The sequence below is a fragment of the Spea bombifrons genome, chromosome 12 (assembly GCF_027358695.1).
Source record: "Spea bombifrons isolate aSpeBom1 chromosome 12, aSpeBom1.2.pri, whole genome shotgun sequence".
NCBI lineage: Eukaryota > Metazoa > Chordata > Amphibia > Anura > Pelobatidae > Spea > Spea bombifrons.
The window spans coordinates 22,526,128-22,543,827 of NC_071098.1; the positions used below are offsets into that span (position 1 = coordinate 22,526,128).

Here is a 17,700-nt window from a genome sequence, read left to right on the forward strand (position 1 = left end):
ATATAATCAGACTGCTTCTTGTTGCTATAGGATTTGAGGGGCAGCGTTATAAGGATCTCTAAATTCCTAGGAAAGTCGTTTGATGATGCGGTTATCGACTCCATTGTCGAAAATGTCACATTCAATACTATGAAGAAAAACAACATGGCTAATTTCACTATGTTATCTAGCACATACATGGATCAAGAAAAGAGTCCATTTTTGAGAAAAGGTGAGAGCTTCTTTAACCCCTTAATGACAAAGCCGGTACATGTACGGGCTCAAAATGCATTGTTTTCAATGGGTTTAGGGACCGCTCGTTGTCCTTAAGGGGTTAAAAATCTTCTAACCACTTTTTGGAAACAAACTAGCACAATTGTATGCTCCTTGGCTCCATTTACAATGCCATATGATTGCTTTTGTATCTTTACAGGAGTCACTGGAGATTGGAAGAACCATTTCACTGTGGCTCAGAGCGAGTATTTTGATCAAGTCTACAAAGAGAAAATGCAAGACCTTTGCGTGAAATTTCCTTGGGATAACAACTGATTGAAATAATACTTTTAAAAAAAACTTTTTAAGCCGTTTCAGTTTGTCAAAACTTTTCTTCTAGATAGAGGCATGCCGTTACGTGCTTATACATTCATGATCAATGCACAATGAATTTACAGTGATATTAAAAGTTGGTATTATAGAAATTAAATATATATAAACATTCACATTTATTTTACTATTTCATGCAAACTACATGTGTAATAACTAATTATTATTAGTAATTATTATGTAATTAATAATTATGTGTAATTGTAACAAATTACATGACTGCAAGGCTTACTAGAAAAATAGTACTATAGATTTTGCTTGCGGATGGCTCTATTTTAGTAATATAACCTGATATTTCTTTGTTTCAAAAGTACATTGCAGTCTACTAGCAATGAAAAGCAGAATGCACTATGCACAAACTCTAATATAAAAACATGCAATACATTTTTTTTTTGATCTGATGGGACAATAATAAATCAGATAACAAAAATAAAATATGTTCTGTCTTTCATTTTCTAGATTCAAAAACTGATTCGGCAGTTTTTAGTAAGGTTCAACTTAATTCGATTAAAAGCTATCATGCCCAGACACCCACTAACATACCATGGCAGACACCCACTAACATACCATGGCAGACACCCACTAACATACCATGGCAGACACCCACTAACATACCATGGCAGACACCCACTAACATACCATGGCAGACACACACTAACATACCTAGGCAGACACACACTAACATACCCAGGCAGACACACACTAACATACCTAGGCAGACACACACTAACATACCTAGGCAGACACACACTAACATACCTAGGCAGACACACACTAACATACCCAGGCAGACACATAGACACAAATGCATACTAAAGCAGGCACTAGCGTACCCAGGCAAGCTTACATATCCAGAGAGACACTAACAAACATAGACAGACACTAACAAACATAAATAGACAGACACTGCTTCGTGCAGCTCGTACTGTTATCTGGGAGTAGCGTTCCGTGACCCCGCCTTCTCCTGGCTTAGAAAACACACAGTTTCCGAACGGAGTGGTTTCGTTTACTCCCGGAACTCGCACTGCTGTATGACGAAGCGGCGTGCCCTAAACCAGCACGTCTCTGATTGGCTGAAAGGGAAAATGACGACAGATCAGCAAATCGAAACTCAAAACAGCGTTTTATTCTACGCCCTGAAGAGAAGCTGGCAGCAGTCTGCCAGTCTAAAGTTCTACTTCAGAATTAGATCTTTGTTTCCATGGGCTGTGATGTGAGACACATGGTAGGTATAAGTTTATATTTCACTTTTTTACAGTTGTGTTTTTGTTTGAATTATTCTATTTGCAAACATGTTACATGTTGTACAGCTGCTTATTCCTTTTATTTGTTTTAGTGAATGCTAAACATAACACTCGCTCCATAATAAGGACATCCTGTTAATCTTCATTTTTGGATGTTTTGCTTTCATTTGGATACGTATTTATCCAGGTAACTTGGGGTAACTGAGCGACAAAGTGCTACATTTGGAGTGAACTTTAAAATAGGGAATAGTGGGCGCTTTAGCAAGTGCGCATATTTTATGTTTTTATTAAGCTGACTGTTTTTAGTTGGAGATGATTTCACGCGTGTTATAGGTGTTTTTAGCTTTATACGTTAAAGGTTACGTAAGTTGTAACCAATCAGGGTCCCTATTCTTTTTTTTTAAGTTTAGTTTTTTTCTATAGGGGTAGTTAGTTTGAATATATCAGACAGACCGAGACCAATAGTGGAATGGTAAAACAGTATTTACCTAATCAACAGAATACATGTATTTTAACATTTTTGGTATCTATTATGCAGCTAGTCAGCATAGGTCATATACAAAGAGAAATATAGAAAACCAATAGCCATTTTAAGCCCCCCTCCCTTAATTCATTAGTTATGGTGGTGGACGTCTGCACAATGTTGCATAGATAACCTCTGCGGTGCAGCGGAGGATCCTCTTCTCTGGCAGCCGGTGAGCAGCTGTGCGGTGCACTCAGAGCCGGCCTTAGGCGTTGTGGCGCCCTGTGCGGACTACTCCTCTGGCGCCCCCCCTCACTACCCCCCCTCTCTGCCCCTTCAAACCACCCGCCCTCTCTGCCCCTTTAAACTACCCCCCCCTCAAACTACCCCTCCCCTCTGCCCCTTCAAACTACCCCCCCTCAGACTACCCCTCCCCTCTGCCCCTTCAAACTACCCCCCCCCCACTTACCTTGTTGCCGGAGTCCTGCGGTAAGAGCGGGAGGCATCCGTCTTCTCGCTCTGCCGGCATTTCATGTTGAGCGCCGGTATAGTCCAATGATGTTAAATAAAGTTTAAAAAAAAAAAACGATGCTTTAATCTAAGTCCCGGTCAGGCGCCCCTGCAACCATGGCGCCCTGGGCGGTCGCACAGGTCGCACACCCCTAAGGCCGGCCCTGGGTGCACTCAGACAACTTCCGCTGCTGCTGGCTGGTACTTCCACGCCGGCCTTGCATTATAGAAGCCATGGCGGAATTGCTGGCTTGTCTGGATCCTAATCCTGCTACTTGCCCGCAGCAGGGCTAAATAAATAATAAAAAAAAAGTCCCGACACCCGGAATTGCATGTCCCTGCGCTAAACCCCGATTATAATCGGACCAATACGGTATATTCCTCCACAGTGATGTAAAAGGCTCATGGCCAGTTATCGCAAATGTTGGATTGCATTTGTTGCAAGGGTAGCACAATCGGTTATCAAGTTTGAGGGGCAGTTACCTTTCAAATAGGTGATACAGGTTTTGATTAACCCTTTACCTTCTATAAATAAAATTAACATTTAAAAGCTCAATTTTGTGTTAATCAATCTTGATGTGAATTATTCAATAATAGTTTCAATTTTACTTGTCACTAATTTACAGCCGCTATACCCTATGTTTAATGAGCACTTTCGGTTCAAAAAATATAATGTTTAAATAAAATAATTTTTTTCTTCATATATGCAGGTGAGACATGGATCACATTTTGAAATCTGAAATCCTTGTTGTTGTACTAGAAAAGCCCGAAGGTGTTTCTACTGGGGAATTTGCTGGACTTTTCCATCAGATTCATGGGTATCAATTTAAACTTTCTAACTATGGCTATAAATCCTTAAAAACTCTGCTGGATGATGTAAAGGATTTATTTCAAGTGATAGACGCATCCAGTGAGTGTTTGATAAAATGTATCTCACCTTCTGAACACAAGATCATATTCATCAGTGGCAACAGCACCCCTCAGGAAAATAAATCTCAGAAGTCTTCCAACCTTTCTTCTGCAAACACACCAGGTAAGATAGGATAAGCTAGCTAAAGTGTTCTTTAAACGTTTTTTTCTGTGACCCACCGCAGTAATATCACATATGCTCATGACCCTTTTCATAAGGAAGGGCTCTTAACATTTGGTCCAAGGAGTAAACCCTTCCAAGGAAGCCAGTAACGTACAGTGTTTAATGCTATTGTAAGAGGTATACCTCCACTGTCCACTCTAAAAACCAAGTATACCACCCTCAGAACTTTGTGAAAGAAAAGCTCAAGTCAAGTTCCCTCACTTACCTGTAAGCAGATCCCTCAAACAGCTCTCCTGATGTACCAGAATGTGACATCAGGCTTTGTATAGCGAGGGTAGACTGAGGGGCCTGCCACAATCGAGTGATGGACATCTTGTGACCCAAGACTGAGTCATGACCCCAAGGATGCAAACATGTTCATGGGGATGGTGTAATTAATTAAGCTTTTGCCAATAATCATGAAAATGTTTCAGGAGCAAACCACAGCCTTTCTATAGATAAAATGTATATATTTTATATATATTTATATATTTGAGATTTCTACTCAAAAGCGTGTGTTACACATGATTCCCACTTTCAGTTGCTATTTATACAGCTTGCTGTTTTATTCCAAAACCTACTCAGTGTTGATTGAAATGCCAATTTTTGAAAGTTTATTTTACTAAAACTTCATTGTTTTGGGCTAAAAAAAACCCAACAACAATACAGTGTGAAAACACACGTGGCAAGCAGTGGTTTGTAGCTCTTTCACATAATCCCCATTAAAGTGCACCTGTGGTCAATAATAGTGCTGATGACAAGGTATAAGTTTTAGAAAGTATTTAGTGGCTTCCTAGGATGTTTTACGCATAAAAAGGTATCAATCCATAGAAATCCATACAAGATATCACTGAAAACAATCAGAAGTAAATTTTATAATACTGTGCATAATGGCTTATGATATTTGTCTAGCACCATACTGACCTACATTGTACATTAACAGTATACAGCTTATTTGGGATGTGTATATACATTTTTGACAATTTTTTTTATTTTATTTTTTTTAACCCCTTAGTTCCCCTATAGACGTACCGGGACGTCCAAAAAACGCCCACAAAGAAACCCCTATGGACATCCCGGTACGTCCAGCCTTTCGTGCAGCGTCAGGGACACATCCCTGCCGCTGCACGGGAGACCAGGCTGTCGTTTGACAGCCTGGACTCCCCCCTGGCAGCAGAAGCCGGCATTGCCGGCTTTCTGCTGCCCGATCTGCCGTAACAGCTTCCAGCATGAAAGCCGGTAAGCTGTTACGGTTGAAAGTGCCCGATCGCGCAGTTGCAAACGCGCGATCGGGCATTCCCTTCCGGGTTACGTCACTGCTGACGTAACCCGGAAGGTCATCGGAGGCCTCCGATGAGGCACAGAGACGCTGCGATTTCTATGCAGGTCTGTGAGGACCTGCATAGAGATCACAGTGTGATCGGTGCAGGGGGATCGCGGGGAGGGGAGTGAGAGACCATCTCTCTCACTCCCCCTCCCGTCCTGTAAGAGAAAAGCAGAAAAAAAAAAAACTGTTAGTCATTTAAAAATAATATTAAATAAATCATTAAAATATTAATATAAATAATAAAAAAAAAATTATAATGTGGGCTGTGATGTCATTGTGACATCACTGGCATGTTCAGGAGGTCCCTAGGAGGACCTCTAACCATTACTGTGTAAAAATAATATATAAAAAATAAAAAAAAATGTAAAAAAATTAAAATCAAAAAAAATATATAAAAAAAGATAATAAAAAAATTATTAAAAAACCTTACTTCCCATTGCCCTAGCATAACATCTAGCCAGTATAACCCTCCTGCCCCCGTTCACAACCCCCAAACCCGTTAAGCCATAGGCATAAAAATTATACAAAATTGTACACCTAATAGAACGCTCCCTGGTGCTGGGAAAGTCTGGAAAATCTATATAAATTAGGTATTTCTGAAATCAGGACACCTGAATTGATAAACTTGGAGGAGATTTTCCATCACTTTACCTAATTTTGTGAGGATTCAGAGGGAAAATGTAAAAAAAAAATAGTTTAATTTTCTAATCTTCGCTAGTTTTTACTAAATTTCTCATTCTAAATTTCCAGCTAATCATCCAACTATGGTATCAAACGAAAGCTCTATCTCTCCTTGAAAAATCGATATATAGTTTATATGGGTACACTATTCACAGGAAAAGAGAATCATCGCTAAACCGACATACCCCAAAAATGGCAAAATTGCTCTGGGCTTTGAGGTACCAAAAACCCTTGGGATTGAAGGGGTTAACATACACAGCAATATCAGCAATAAAAACCTATGGTTTTATTTTTATTTTCATAGTTCTCCCTGTGACCAGCGAAACAGAGAACAACAAAGTTCCTCCACCAGTATCGGTGGCAGATAAGCTTGTGTGTTCTTCACCAACCACTGGAGATAAGCGTAGCCATAAAAAACCTTTAGAAGTTCTTGACGAAAAAGGAACAACACATACCGAGGCTGTTGATCAGGTGAATGAAAACAAATGTTCTGCAGAAAATCAAAAGAAGAGTAATTCTGAAAAATCTAAATTACAGACTATAAAATCCTGTGATAAAAATGATATAATGCCATCAAGAAACACATGCAGTGTCACAAATATTCCAAATGTTATGAAAATCATTCCTGCGATTCTGGAGAAATATGTAACTGGTCTAAAATGTACAACTTTAAAAAAGCTCTTTAAAAAAGAATATAAAATGGATTTAGAAACCTGTAGCCAGAGTCATGGTTATGGAAATGTGAGGAGTATGTTGGAGAAAATACCAGATATTAAATTAAAAGGTGGCTCACAAGGAGGTATGGTGTGCATTTTGAAGAAGTTTGCACATAAAAATAAACAAACTAAAAAAACGATCACTATGAGCCAAATCAACAATTCCAATGGCAAGCTTAATTCTTTGACGAATTGCGTTAAGACTGCAGAAGTCACCATATCTGCAAGAAGCCAGGGACAAGGATCAAAAACAAACTCCACAAGTGGGCAAGCCACAATAATTGAATCTCCAGCAATCCCTGAAACCAACACACTCCCCTCAAAACCAAGTCAAATACAACGTAGCACAGTAGAAAAGACGCCTGAAAAAATGGCAGGCAATTTGCAGCATGCATCAATGAACCGTTCTAAGGGCATTGAACAAAAACCTCAAAGTATACAAGATAGTTTAAATGCAGCACAAATTTGCAACTCAAACCTCCACAAGTACGCATCATATGCACAAGCCTGTGTAGGAATACAAAAACCACAAAAAGGAACCCCGTGCAACACCAGACAAGAAACCAACCTTGTGTGCAATACAAAACCAACATTGCCAATGGCACATCATAACCGGACCAATCCTGCCTGTCGCACAACTGAACCTCAGGATGGACTGGTAAATCCAGCAGTAAAAGAAAACATAAAGGATATTTTGCAAGTTCATGCAAATGGAATATCGATTTTTAATTTGCAAAAATGCTACCTTTTTAAGTTTGGAGAGCCAATTTGTTCCAATGGCTTTTCTACAGTGAAACAGCTCTTGATGGAGATGAAGGATGTGGTCGTAATTCGAGGTCTAGGAGTACAAATGTTATTATTTCCAATTTCCGCCACCACAAACAGTATGTATCATATTTTTGCACATCCTGAAAAATATAACATACAACAGGCTTCACATTCTACTGTGCCATCATGAGATTTTGTACATTTAAATGCAAGGAGTGAAATAAGCAAATATAAAAATGGCTGGTATTCCACCATAATCTCCTCCTATGCAACTCAATTTACATGGCACATATTTTTTTTCTATACAAAAATGTCAAACACAGGCTAAGTAACAGACCTAAAAATAGTTTTATCCATGGTGATTTTAAGTTTTAAGAACATGGCTTCAAAATCAAAGATTAGAACAAGAATGTAAATTGTGTTGGATGCTTGATAAATGATCACACTTAGCAATATAGAGATATATAACTTTAGAAATGAAAAGTCATAGGAGATGGAGCCCAAAGATATTTAGAATGGAGAAGAAACCGTATAAGTTGGCCGTATAAGAACCAGGGTAAAGCGGTATCATTCCTGGTTTTAGTGCATGTGTGGATTGTTATAAGAAAGGGTGTCTGCAGCAGCCACTGGTGTTTTTTTTCTATCAGGGACACAAAGTCTTAGCCCTTGGGGAAGAGGGAATATAGGTCTATGTCACAGCCAAAGATCTAGTTCTGTCTCTTGCTAGGCCCCAGGTATGAATGTACAGAGCCACCTGTGGCACGATATCTGAGAAAAATGGTGTTATAATTTATTGCATGTCAATAGCAGAGTAAGGAAAAAGGAGAAGATAAGAAAAAAGTGGATAATGGGGGTAGCTAATTTCCAAAATAAAAAATAAAGAAGAGTACAAAGTGGAAGGAGACGTTAAAGGAACATTCTAGCTTCCCATACAGCCCCAGCAAAGACCCTTGTAAGTACTTCAATATGCATTCTTTAACCCATATGGTAAAAATACTTATCTTCAGGAGAAGCTGCACCACACCACCTTCTCCATGGTCCAGCTTTCTTGTCACTGATTGGCTGCTTTCTGCACACATGTTGTGGCTGGTGGTGAGTATAGTGTGTATGTGCTCTGGCAAGCAGGAGATGTGTTGGGTGGAAAATGTTGCTGGGGTATTAGACCTTCTGGAAATCTTGTGCTAGTCACTGCTGGAGCTGGCTGACAGTGAATATCTAAGTAGGAGAAATACTAAAAGGCAAAAAACTAGGTGGTGTGAAACCTGAACAAATACATTCTAATGAATCCTTTATGCATACAGTGGATATAAAAAGTCTACACACCCCTGTTAAAATGCCAGGTTCTTGTGATGATAAAGAGTGAGACAAAGATAAATCATGTCAGAACTTTTTACACCTTTAATGTGACCTATAACGTGAACAATTCAATTGCAAAACAAACTGAAATCTTTGAGTGGGAAAAAACAAAAATAAAACCTCACAATAACCTTGTTGCATAAGTGTGCACACCCTTAAACTAATACTGTGTTGAATCACCTTTTGATTTTATTACAGCAATCACTCTTTTTGGGTAGGAGTCTATTAGCATGGCACATCTTGACGTGGCAATATTTGCCCACTCTTCTTTGGAAAAGAGCTCCAAATATGTCAGATTGCAAGGACCAGGGGCGTACCTAGAGTATGTGGCACCCCCCCACACACACACATACAGGGGTACAGCATAACACCTATCACTATATACTGAGGCAAACACTGACGGTGATACAGCGTAATCCCTATCACTATACATCGAGCCAGACATTGACAATAATGCAGCATAACCCCTATCACTATATACTAAGCCAAACATTGAGGTGGTGTAGGCCTATATAATGTCTGGCATATTATATAGTGATGGGAGTTATGATGTACATTAGAGCATAACTCCCATAAATATATAATGAACAAGACATTGGCAATGGAACAAGCTACAGCATAACACCCATCACTCTCACACATTTACTAATCCACATAAAGGAATCCACTCTCACTGAATGTTTTCCCACGTGCTTTTGGGGAACTTGATGTTTGTTTTTGCAAACTTCAGCCGGGCTTGGATGTTTTTCTTTTTTAAAAAAGGCTTCCATCTTGCCACGCTACCCCACAGCCCATTCATTGTAAGCCTCCCTGACCAGTTTTCTTCTCGTCTTTTCATCAATTTTGGAGGAACGCCCAGTTCTTAGTACCGTATTTGCTCGATTATAAGACAAGGTTTTTTCCAGAGCAAATGCTCTGAAAAATACCCCTCGTCTTATAATCGAGGTCGTCTTCTAATCAGACCTCATTCTGCTGGGGCCTTGCTGCTTACCGGGCTTTGGTCGCGAGCAGCGTCTGTGCTATTAGCAGCAGGAGATCAGGAAGCTAGCAAAGTCCTCACATAATCTACCTCCCCCCTCCTTCCTCTGGGAGCGGGGCCAGAGAAGTTGCTCGCACAGTTGCCGGGCCCCTGCAGAAGTCAGCAAGTGGGAGATCTGCAGTTCAGGTAAGGGGGGGGGGTGGAGGGTTTGAGCGTCTGTGTGTATGTGTGATTAATGGAATGAATGAGTATTTAAATGTTTGTGAATGAGTGTGTGTGTGATAGCATGGATGTGTAAGGGGGGTGGGGGTGGTAGCATGGCATAGGGAGGCTGTAATCACACTTCTATCATCCCCAGGTTCCAGCATGTACTGGCTGCCTTGGCTTGATAGGAGTGTGACTGCTGTTAGCAGTATATATATATATATCTCCAGAAATGCATTTTAACCCCCTATATGCCACTCAGCCCCATGATATGCCTTTTAACCCCCTATATGCCAGAGTGGCATATAGGGGTATAAGGCATATCATGGGGCAGAGGGGCATATAGGAGGTTAAAAGGCATATCGTGGGGCACAGTGGCATATAGGAGGGTATAAGACATTTCTGGAGGCAGAGTGGCATATAGAGGGTTAAAAGGCACATCATGGGGCAGAGTGGCAAATAGGGGGGTATAAGGCATTTCTGGGGGCAGAGTGGCAAGTCTGGGGGCAGATGTGCATAACTGGGGGGGCAGGTTGGCAAATAAAAGGAAATAAAAAATATATTTTTCTCAATCATAGCTTTTATTAAATATGAAAATTAGTTTACATGAATTAATATTTACTGGTAAAACTTTTTTTTCCTATAGGGTAGTCTTATATTCAGGCTTTTTGTTTTTTTCCTAAATTAATATTTTTATTTTGGGGGGTCGTCTTATAATCAGGGTCGTCTTATAATCGAGCAAATACGGTAATGTCTCTGTTGTGCCATATTGTCTCCACTTGATGATGACTGTCTTTGCTGTTTTCCATGGTGTATCTAATGCTTTGGAAATTCTTTTGTACGCTTCTCCTGGTATCTTCCAACAATGAGATCCCTCTGATGCTTTGGAAGCTCTCTGTGGACCATGGCTTTTGCTCTGAGATGCAACTAAGCAAATGTCAGGCAAATCCTGAACTTTATTTGTGATTAATTTAAATGATGGCAGGTATGTAATGACTTCTATTTAACATGATTTTGATTACGATTCGTTAATTCAGAACACCGCCACAGCCCCAGTTATAAGAGGGTGTGCACACTTATGCAACCAGGTTATTTTAAGTATTTTTTTTCCCCCTCAAAGATTTCAGTTTGTTTTGTAATTGAATTGTCCGCGTTATGGGTCACATTAAAGGTGACATTATTTATCTTTGTCCCATTCTTTAGCATCACAAGAACCTGGCATTTTAACAGGGGTGTGTAGACTTTTTATATCCACTGTATATAAGGTAACATTCAGTGATCATATGCATTAGCCCTCTTTATGACCAAGGCTTTTTGCTTCCCTTAATACCAGAGCTTTTTTGCTATTTGCAATATCGAAGCTACACAGGTTTTTTTTTACCAGAATTCGCTGTTAAATCACTCTTTCATTTTAAAGTTATTTGGTGTGTGTATATGATGGTATATACTGTGGAATATTTGTTATGTATCGTTATTTAGCATATTTTGTAGCCCACCTAATAATTCTGAGCTACATTTTAAATTAAATGTGCAGCTTACTTTGAGATCCTTACAAAGTGGAGCCAATAATAATTATTAAATCTCTTATATATTCTTTAGATTTTCCATTTTTGATACATGAGGACAATCCTTCAATTCAACCCTCTAATTCTCAACCAGACAATCTGTCTTTTTCATCCAAAAAAAGTCAAGTGGTGTCACCAGATGGACAAAGCAGTAGAGTAATGAAAGAGTTTGGTGCAGAAAACAAGCAATTTGTTGCAGAAAACACTAACAGTGTTACTGTTCTAGCATCAGCACAGTCATCATGTTTCAGTAATTTTGCTAATCCTTCTTCAAAGGTTATGAAGAAAAACCTCTTAAAATGTAATACCATGTCTCCAGAAAACTATCAAGCTGGAGTTGCCCAACTAGGCAAGGAGGAATGGCCTACTGTCTCTGATACTCGCCATATGTCGCATGTCGAACAATCTGAGGAAATCATCAGACCTGTCCAAACTGAACCTCAAGCTGAGAAGATGCAAGAATCACAAAAATATTCTTCAAAACTGCCACGGAAAGTATCTGAAACAGGACAACACATAAACAAGACAGACCTGCAAACAGAATTAGATCTTTATAAAGCCTCATCATCAAAACCTTTTATGGAAAAAACAGCATTTTCAACACAATCAGACCGGAAAATTATATATTCCAATAATAAAAATGCAGAAGAATACCTATTGTTTCAACTGGAGGAAAAAGTACTTGACTCCACTCAAAAGGAGTCTTTAAAACATCAAGAACCTCAATCATCACTGTCTCAAGATGTTCACACAAACTGTCTGGATTCTGGTCAAACTGAACATCTATCACAGTCACTACAAAAAGCACATAATCCCAATCACAGTGATACTGCTAGACAACCAGAACACTTGTCACAATCACAGCTGAAAGCATCTGAACCCATTCTTGTACAGACACAATCCTATCCTTTGCAATTATTACAGAAGGGGCCCTTATCACGTTTTCTACAAACATCACAGGGCTACTTACTGATGTACCAGTTACCTCTGGAACATCAAAATGCCTTAATGCCTGAAGTACAGACAAATCCACAAACAGTGTTGGCACAACAACCTAAGCAAACAGAGACTCTAGCTTCAGTTTCACAACAGAACGTTAACAAACAAACAGAAGTTGCATGTTCAAAGGTAAACCAGAAAATGGGCAGTTGTGGCATCCATAACCAGTCTGAAGAATCAGCAATATCAACGGCAAAGTCACAACAGAAAGGAGCTAATGCGTACGCTGATAATACATCCGAAGAAACAGGAACCTCATCTTCAAAAACACATCAAAACTATGACTCTCAAATCCAGATTGGTCACGAGCAACAAAGGCTTTCAGGTTTGAAGCCATGTCAAAAAGTTAAAAACCACCAACAAACAAGGGAGGACTTCACAACAGGTATCTCTGCAAAGGACGAGGAGCCATCTTGGCAAACTCACAAAGAATATTGTCATATTTTGTGACACAGAAAAACATTTGGGAAAGATGAAGGTAATATAAATCGATTTTCCTGTCACTATATCAAAGCCAGATTATTGTAGTCAAGCAGGCTACTGATCTCTACTTACCTGTTATCGATTCTGGACAGCCTGAAGACCAAAGACCGGATTGCCACTCAAAGCTCAGGGGCTCAACCACCTGGGTAAAGAGTTTTTACTTCTGGCTGCTGGACTCCAAAACCTACTCACATCAGTATCATTACATTAAGTGTCCCTTTAGTTGTACACATATTTATTATCGTATTTGTTTGATTATAAGATGACCCTGATTATAAGATGAATTTTAATATTAATTTAGGAAAAAAAGAAAAAGCCTGAATATAAGACTAACCTATGAGAAAACAGTTTTACTGTTAAATATTAATTCACATGTAAACTATTTATTCATATTGAATAAAAACTATGATTGAGAAAAATGCATTTTTTGTTTTTATTTCCTTTTATTTGCCAACCTGCCCCCAGTTATGCACATCTGCCCCCCAGATATGCCTTTTACCCCCTTATATGCAACTCTGCCCCCCAGAAATGCCTTATACCCCCTATATGCCACTCTGCCACCAGATATGCCTCTTGACCCCCTATTTGCCAGTCTGCCTCCAGAAAGCCCTTATACACCCCCATATGCCACTCTTACCCCTCCCCCAACTTGCCAGTGCTTCCCTAGACTTCTCCCCTTGCTTCGTGTGTAGTGGTGGTGGAGACAACCTCCGCTGCTGCTGCCGGCACTTCTATGCCGGGGGTTCTATGAATGAGCACCGGAAGGTCATGTGACAGCGCTCCAAAGAAGCCCGGCAGCAGCGCATCGCACAGACCTCCCCTGGCTGCCAGAAAGGAGGATTCAGGTCCCCTGCAGCTCTGCAGGGGATCTGGATCTTAGTCTTTTAGCCAGACCTCTGTTTGAGCTCTGATTAGAAGACGACCTTGAATATAAGACGATGGTTATTTTTCAGAGCGTTTGCTCTGAAAAAAACCTTGTCTTGTAATCGAGCAAATATGTACACATATGTATTAATATTTATGAATTACTAATCACCCCTGTGCTGATCACACCTCCAAAGATTTTAACAGGTCTGCAGCATTAGAGGATCAGGCTGTTCCTTCGTGACCAAGGCTGTTAACACTTTTGTGGTGTACATGTTTAGCTCCTATAAAATGTACCCACACAAGTTTTATATTGTTTTTTTTTCAGGACAAGAAGGGTTCCTCAGATACTATTTTTGATCATATCATCTAATTTTCAAAAAAACAAAAACTTTTGACAGTGGTCAAATGTTATAGAGAGCCACATCGCTTACATAGTACCCTATAGGTAGTAATTCTAATAGTTATGGCTTAATGGGTTTAATTTTTGTACTGTTATCGGTGCAGTAAGGACAGAGACTCTTCTAAGGACCTCTTGAATATTGTATGCCAGTGATGTCACAATGACATCACCTAGTTCACTTCATTGTTTATTTTTTATTTATTTTTGGTGTTTTTCATTTAAGTAACTGAAAAGAAAACTTTTTTCCACTTGTGGGAAGAGGGAGAAATATTATTTCACAGAGTGCTGCACTGAAGATAAAGGCTTGCATGGGGTAAGAGGGAGGAAATGCTATGGGGGCTGTGAGAGAGGTACAGCTATAAGTGGGAAACTGAGAAGCAGAGGGAGAACTGTGAGACAGGTACTAATGTCTGCAATCTATAGGCGGTATGTTTCAGTGCCCCCTTTTCCAGCGGTGCTAGATAGGCAGGGATCCCTGGGATGTGTAGGCAAGCACGTAGGTAAGTAAAAAAGCAGCTGGGTACACATTTATAGGACTTATGCTTTCATTTTGTTATGAACCTATTACCCGCTCCCGGGATCCAGCAACGAGCGGATGCATCGCAGTGTCTCCTCTGACACAGAAGCGAGCAGGGTCTCCATGGCAGCGTGCCCCCTCTGCTGCCGATGGAGGCTGGCAGGGAGAGAAAAGAGCACAGAGGTTGCCATGGAGACGCATCGACTCCTTGCAGATGACGTCATTTTGGTGCCAAATTCAAATGTATAAAAGCCCTGATCTCCCAGATACCTTTGACCAGGTATCACCTGGAGTTCATCCTATACCCAAGCGTTGTGTGCTCTTTTGACTACCCATGTACCAGACCTTCTTCAGTGATTTCAACCAGTGATTCTTGCAGCCTGCCTTGACCCTTGCATTGCCTTTTGGATCTTCCAGTTATTACCTCGCCTGGACTTTCGTGTGTGTTTGTTTCCTGCCAATAGGGACCAACCTGTTCCCTGGCTCACAGCCAACCGTGACACATTTTAGCTCATAAAGGGTATCTAAAAATATTGATACACTGTGGATTTCACAATTATTATTGTGCTTTACACTAAATTGTTTTTAGAACCTAGCAAAAGTACTGAAAAGTACTTGTGAAAAAACAACAAGAAGCTTGCACATTATCAGCATTTTCTGTCAAGGAAGTTATGTGATGTTGTCAAGTCATGAAAGACGCAAGGGGATACAATAGTCCATTTTTATTAAAATCACTCACTGGAATGTAGGAAGGAATGGAGTATTAGATGGTATAGTTACTGTAACATTACAACAACATTGGTGACTAACAAAACCTAGCTCACTGTCAGGGTCCATTCAGGCTGCGGAGCTGCTTCTCACTACAGTTCCCCTGTCTCACTACAGTTCCCCTCTTGCTGTAATCCATTCCTGGATTTCCTTATGCTCTGTCCTGTACTTCTGACACTGTGTTCCAGTCCTGCTCTTGGCTTCAGCTCTGTTTCCTTTATAAGGTGTGCCCCACCCATTTGTTATGTTTGTCAGCAGTCTACAGGTATGTCCTTCTTTGTTCTGTGTTTAGATTCAATGTTAAGTTTCAGTTTATTAGTCATTCAGTAGGCAGGGTTTAGTGTTTGGACCCACCGAATATTGGAGTACTTTGACGTGGGTTAAGCATACTATGGCCATATGATGTGACGGAATCTCCAATTGTTATCACATAGTCCTAAGCTAGTTCCTGTTTTCATGTTTGTCTATCTCTTATGTACCTTTGTCCTATTTTCCCTTAATCATCTGAGGATTTCGGTTCCTCTCCCCATGTCCCAGTTAAGATGTCCTGTTCTTGCTTAAACGAGAAGCGTCCAAGGATCCCGGCTCCTCCCTCCATCCCTTGTGGTCCTTGTTCCCTGGCTTTTGTTGTGTCCTGTATTATGTATGTCTTGTCTGGCTATGTTTCTTGCTCGGTCTTCCTGTCCCTTGCTCGCTCTGTTCCCCTTGCTTGCTATGTTTCAGCTGTTACTCTGCTTAGCTCCCATACTCCCAGCCTGCAGCATCCTGCACACTCGTCTGTAGTGTTACAGGCCTCAGTAGAAGTTAAGGTTAATGACTGTTACAGGTCTCAGTAGAAGTTAAGGTTAAGGATTTAACTACGCAGTACTAGTAGTTTCTGTTACATAAGATTTTTGTAATGTTTTAAGATTAGAATGTTTTGGCTATTCTGTAAAAATGATCAACAGCTTGGCCTTGGTGATTTTCCTCTCCTGATTCACTCCTGAGTTTTTTATGACCGTTAGTACTCTTTTTGAGGTAGCGATACGCAGGTCTAGTTACAAAATCTTATATATATGTAGACCTTTGTTTATACTCTGGGGCAGACCGAGAGACTGAAGCTAGACTTCATATCGAGACTGACTGGTATGTTTATTTTAATTTTTTATGCATATAAGCTTTAACAGGCATTCTATCTTATACTCTGTTTTAATTTTGGATTTCTGTAATTTTTATTATTTTTAAATAAATAATTACTATTTTGAATTCTCAGTCCTTTCTTATAATTGTGCTCACGATTTCATCTATTGAATGTGAGACCTATCCACATGTATAAAATTGAAATTTGGTAACTTATCACTTAGGGTGGAGAATAACCTCTTTTTAAGACATTACATGGGAGGAAAGGTGTGAACCTATCACAGTAGAGCTATGTATCATGCCTGCTTCAGGGTGCCTGCGGGATATCTCCAAGTTCTGCTTTGTTGTGGACAAACGGGTGGGGCACACCTTATAAAGGAAACAGAGCTGAAGCAAAGAGCAGGACTGGAACACAGTGTCAGAAGTACAGGACAGAGCATAAGGAAATCCCGGAATGGATTACAGCAAAGGGGGAACTGTAGTGAGACAGGGGAACTGTAGCGAGAAGCAGCTCCGCAGCCTGAATGGACCCTGACACTCACACACCAATTGCTTTGTGGTATTATATTCTAAGTATCACAAATATGTTTATTATCCAAATGAAATACTATAATCATCTGTTTATTTCATATATGTGTAACTGGGAATGGTACTAGACAACCAAAGCATCTAAGCAAAAGTGTTATGTTAGCAATAGCATTCATTCAAACCAGGGGCAGTTATGGTTAATGGGGTCTTTAGGGTTAATTTAGGGTCAGTTATGAATGGGGTCTTTAGAGTTAATTTAATGCTGAGGACTGAGGGTTAATTTAATAACGTTAACTTAAGGTGCAGTTCGAGGTAAAGGGGGCAAACTAAGGGGAATCTAAATCCTGGGGGCAGTGAAGATTATTAATGTATTTATTTATAAAAGTATGGCGTCAGTGATATTCTCTGATTCATTCTCTGTAAGATTCGAATCTCTGAAGGATTCGAATCTCTGAAGGATTCTCTGAACGACTCTCTGCCTTCAGTGACATCACTAGAGTAGGCAGGCAGGAGGGTTAATTGACTCTAATGAAAGAGGCGGGGCCAATCATC

General features: G+C 40.0%; 2 protein-coding genes across 4 annotated transcripts in view; both read left to right on the forward strand.

Annotated features, from left to right (window-relative positions):
* LOC128470685 (sulfotransferase 2B1-like) overlaps positions 1 to 718 on the forward strand; it is a 122,357-nt gene extending 121,639 nt beyond the window's left edge. For all 3 annotated transcript variants that reach the window (XM_053452591.1, XM_053452589.1, XM_053452590.1), the window contains 2 exons: positions 31 to 211; positions 413 to 718. In XM_053452591.1, coding sequence (XP_053308566.1) covers positions 31 to 211; positions 413 to 528 — 297 coding nt within the window. In that variant the 3' untranslated portion in view covers positions 529 to 718. The remainder of the gene's footprint in view (positions 1 to 30; positions 212 to 412) is intronic.
* Positions 719 to 1,711: 993 nt separating this feature from the next.
* Positions 1,712 to 8,297, forward strand: LOC128470061 (uncharacterized). Its single transcript, XM_053451887.1, has 4 exons — positions 1,712 to 1,807; positions 3,510 to 3,832; positions 6,184 to 7,479; positions 8,171 to 8,297. Exons 2-4 carry the CDS (start codon positions 3,517 to 3,519, stop codon positions 8,176 to 8,178), a joined length of 1,620 nt encoding a protein of 539 aa, XP_053307862.1. The 5' UTR covers positions 1,712 to 1,807; positions 3,510 to 3,516; the 3' UTR covers positions 8,179 to 8,297.
* The last annotated feature ends 9,403 nt before the right edge of the window (positions 8,298 to 17,700 follow it).

Excerpts from the sequence above, each read along its gene's own strand:
- LOC128470061 (XM_053451887.1), top strand. The coding sequence starts at position 3,517 with ATGGATCACATTTTGAAATCTGAAATCCTTGTTGTTGTACTAGAAAAG. Across the intron at positions 3,833-6,183 it reads TTCTTCTGCAAACACACCAG|TTCTCCCTGTGACCAGCGAA; the intron begins GTAAGATAGGAT and ends TTATTTTCATAG.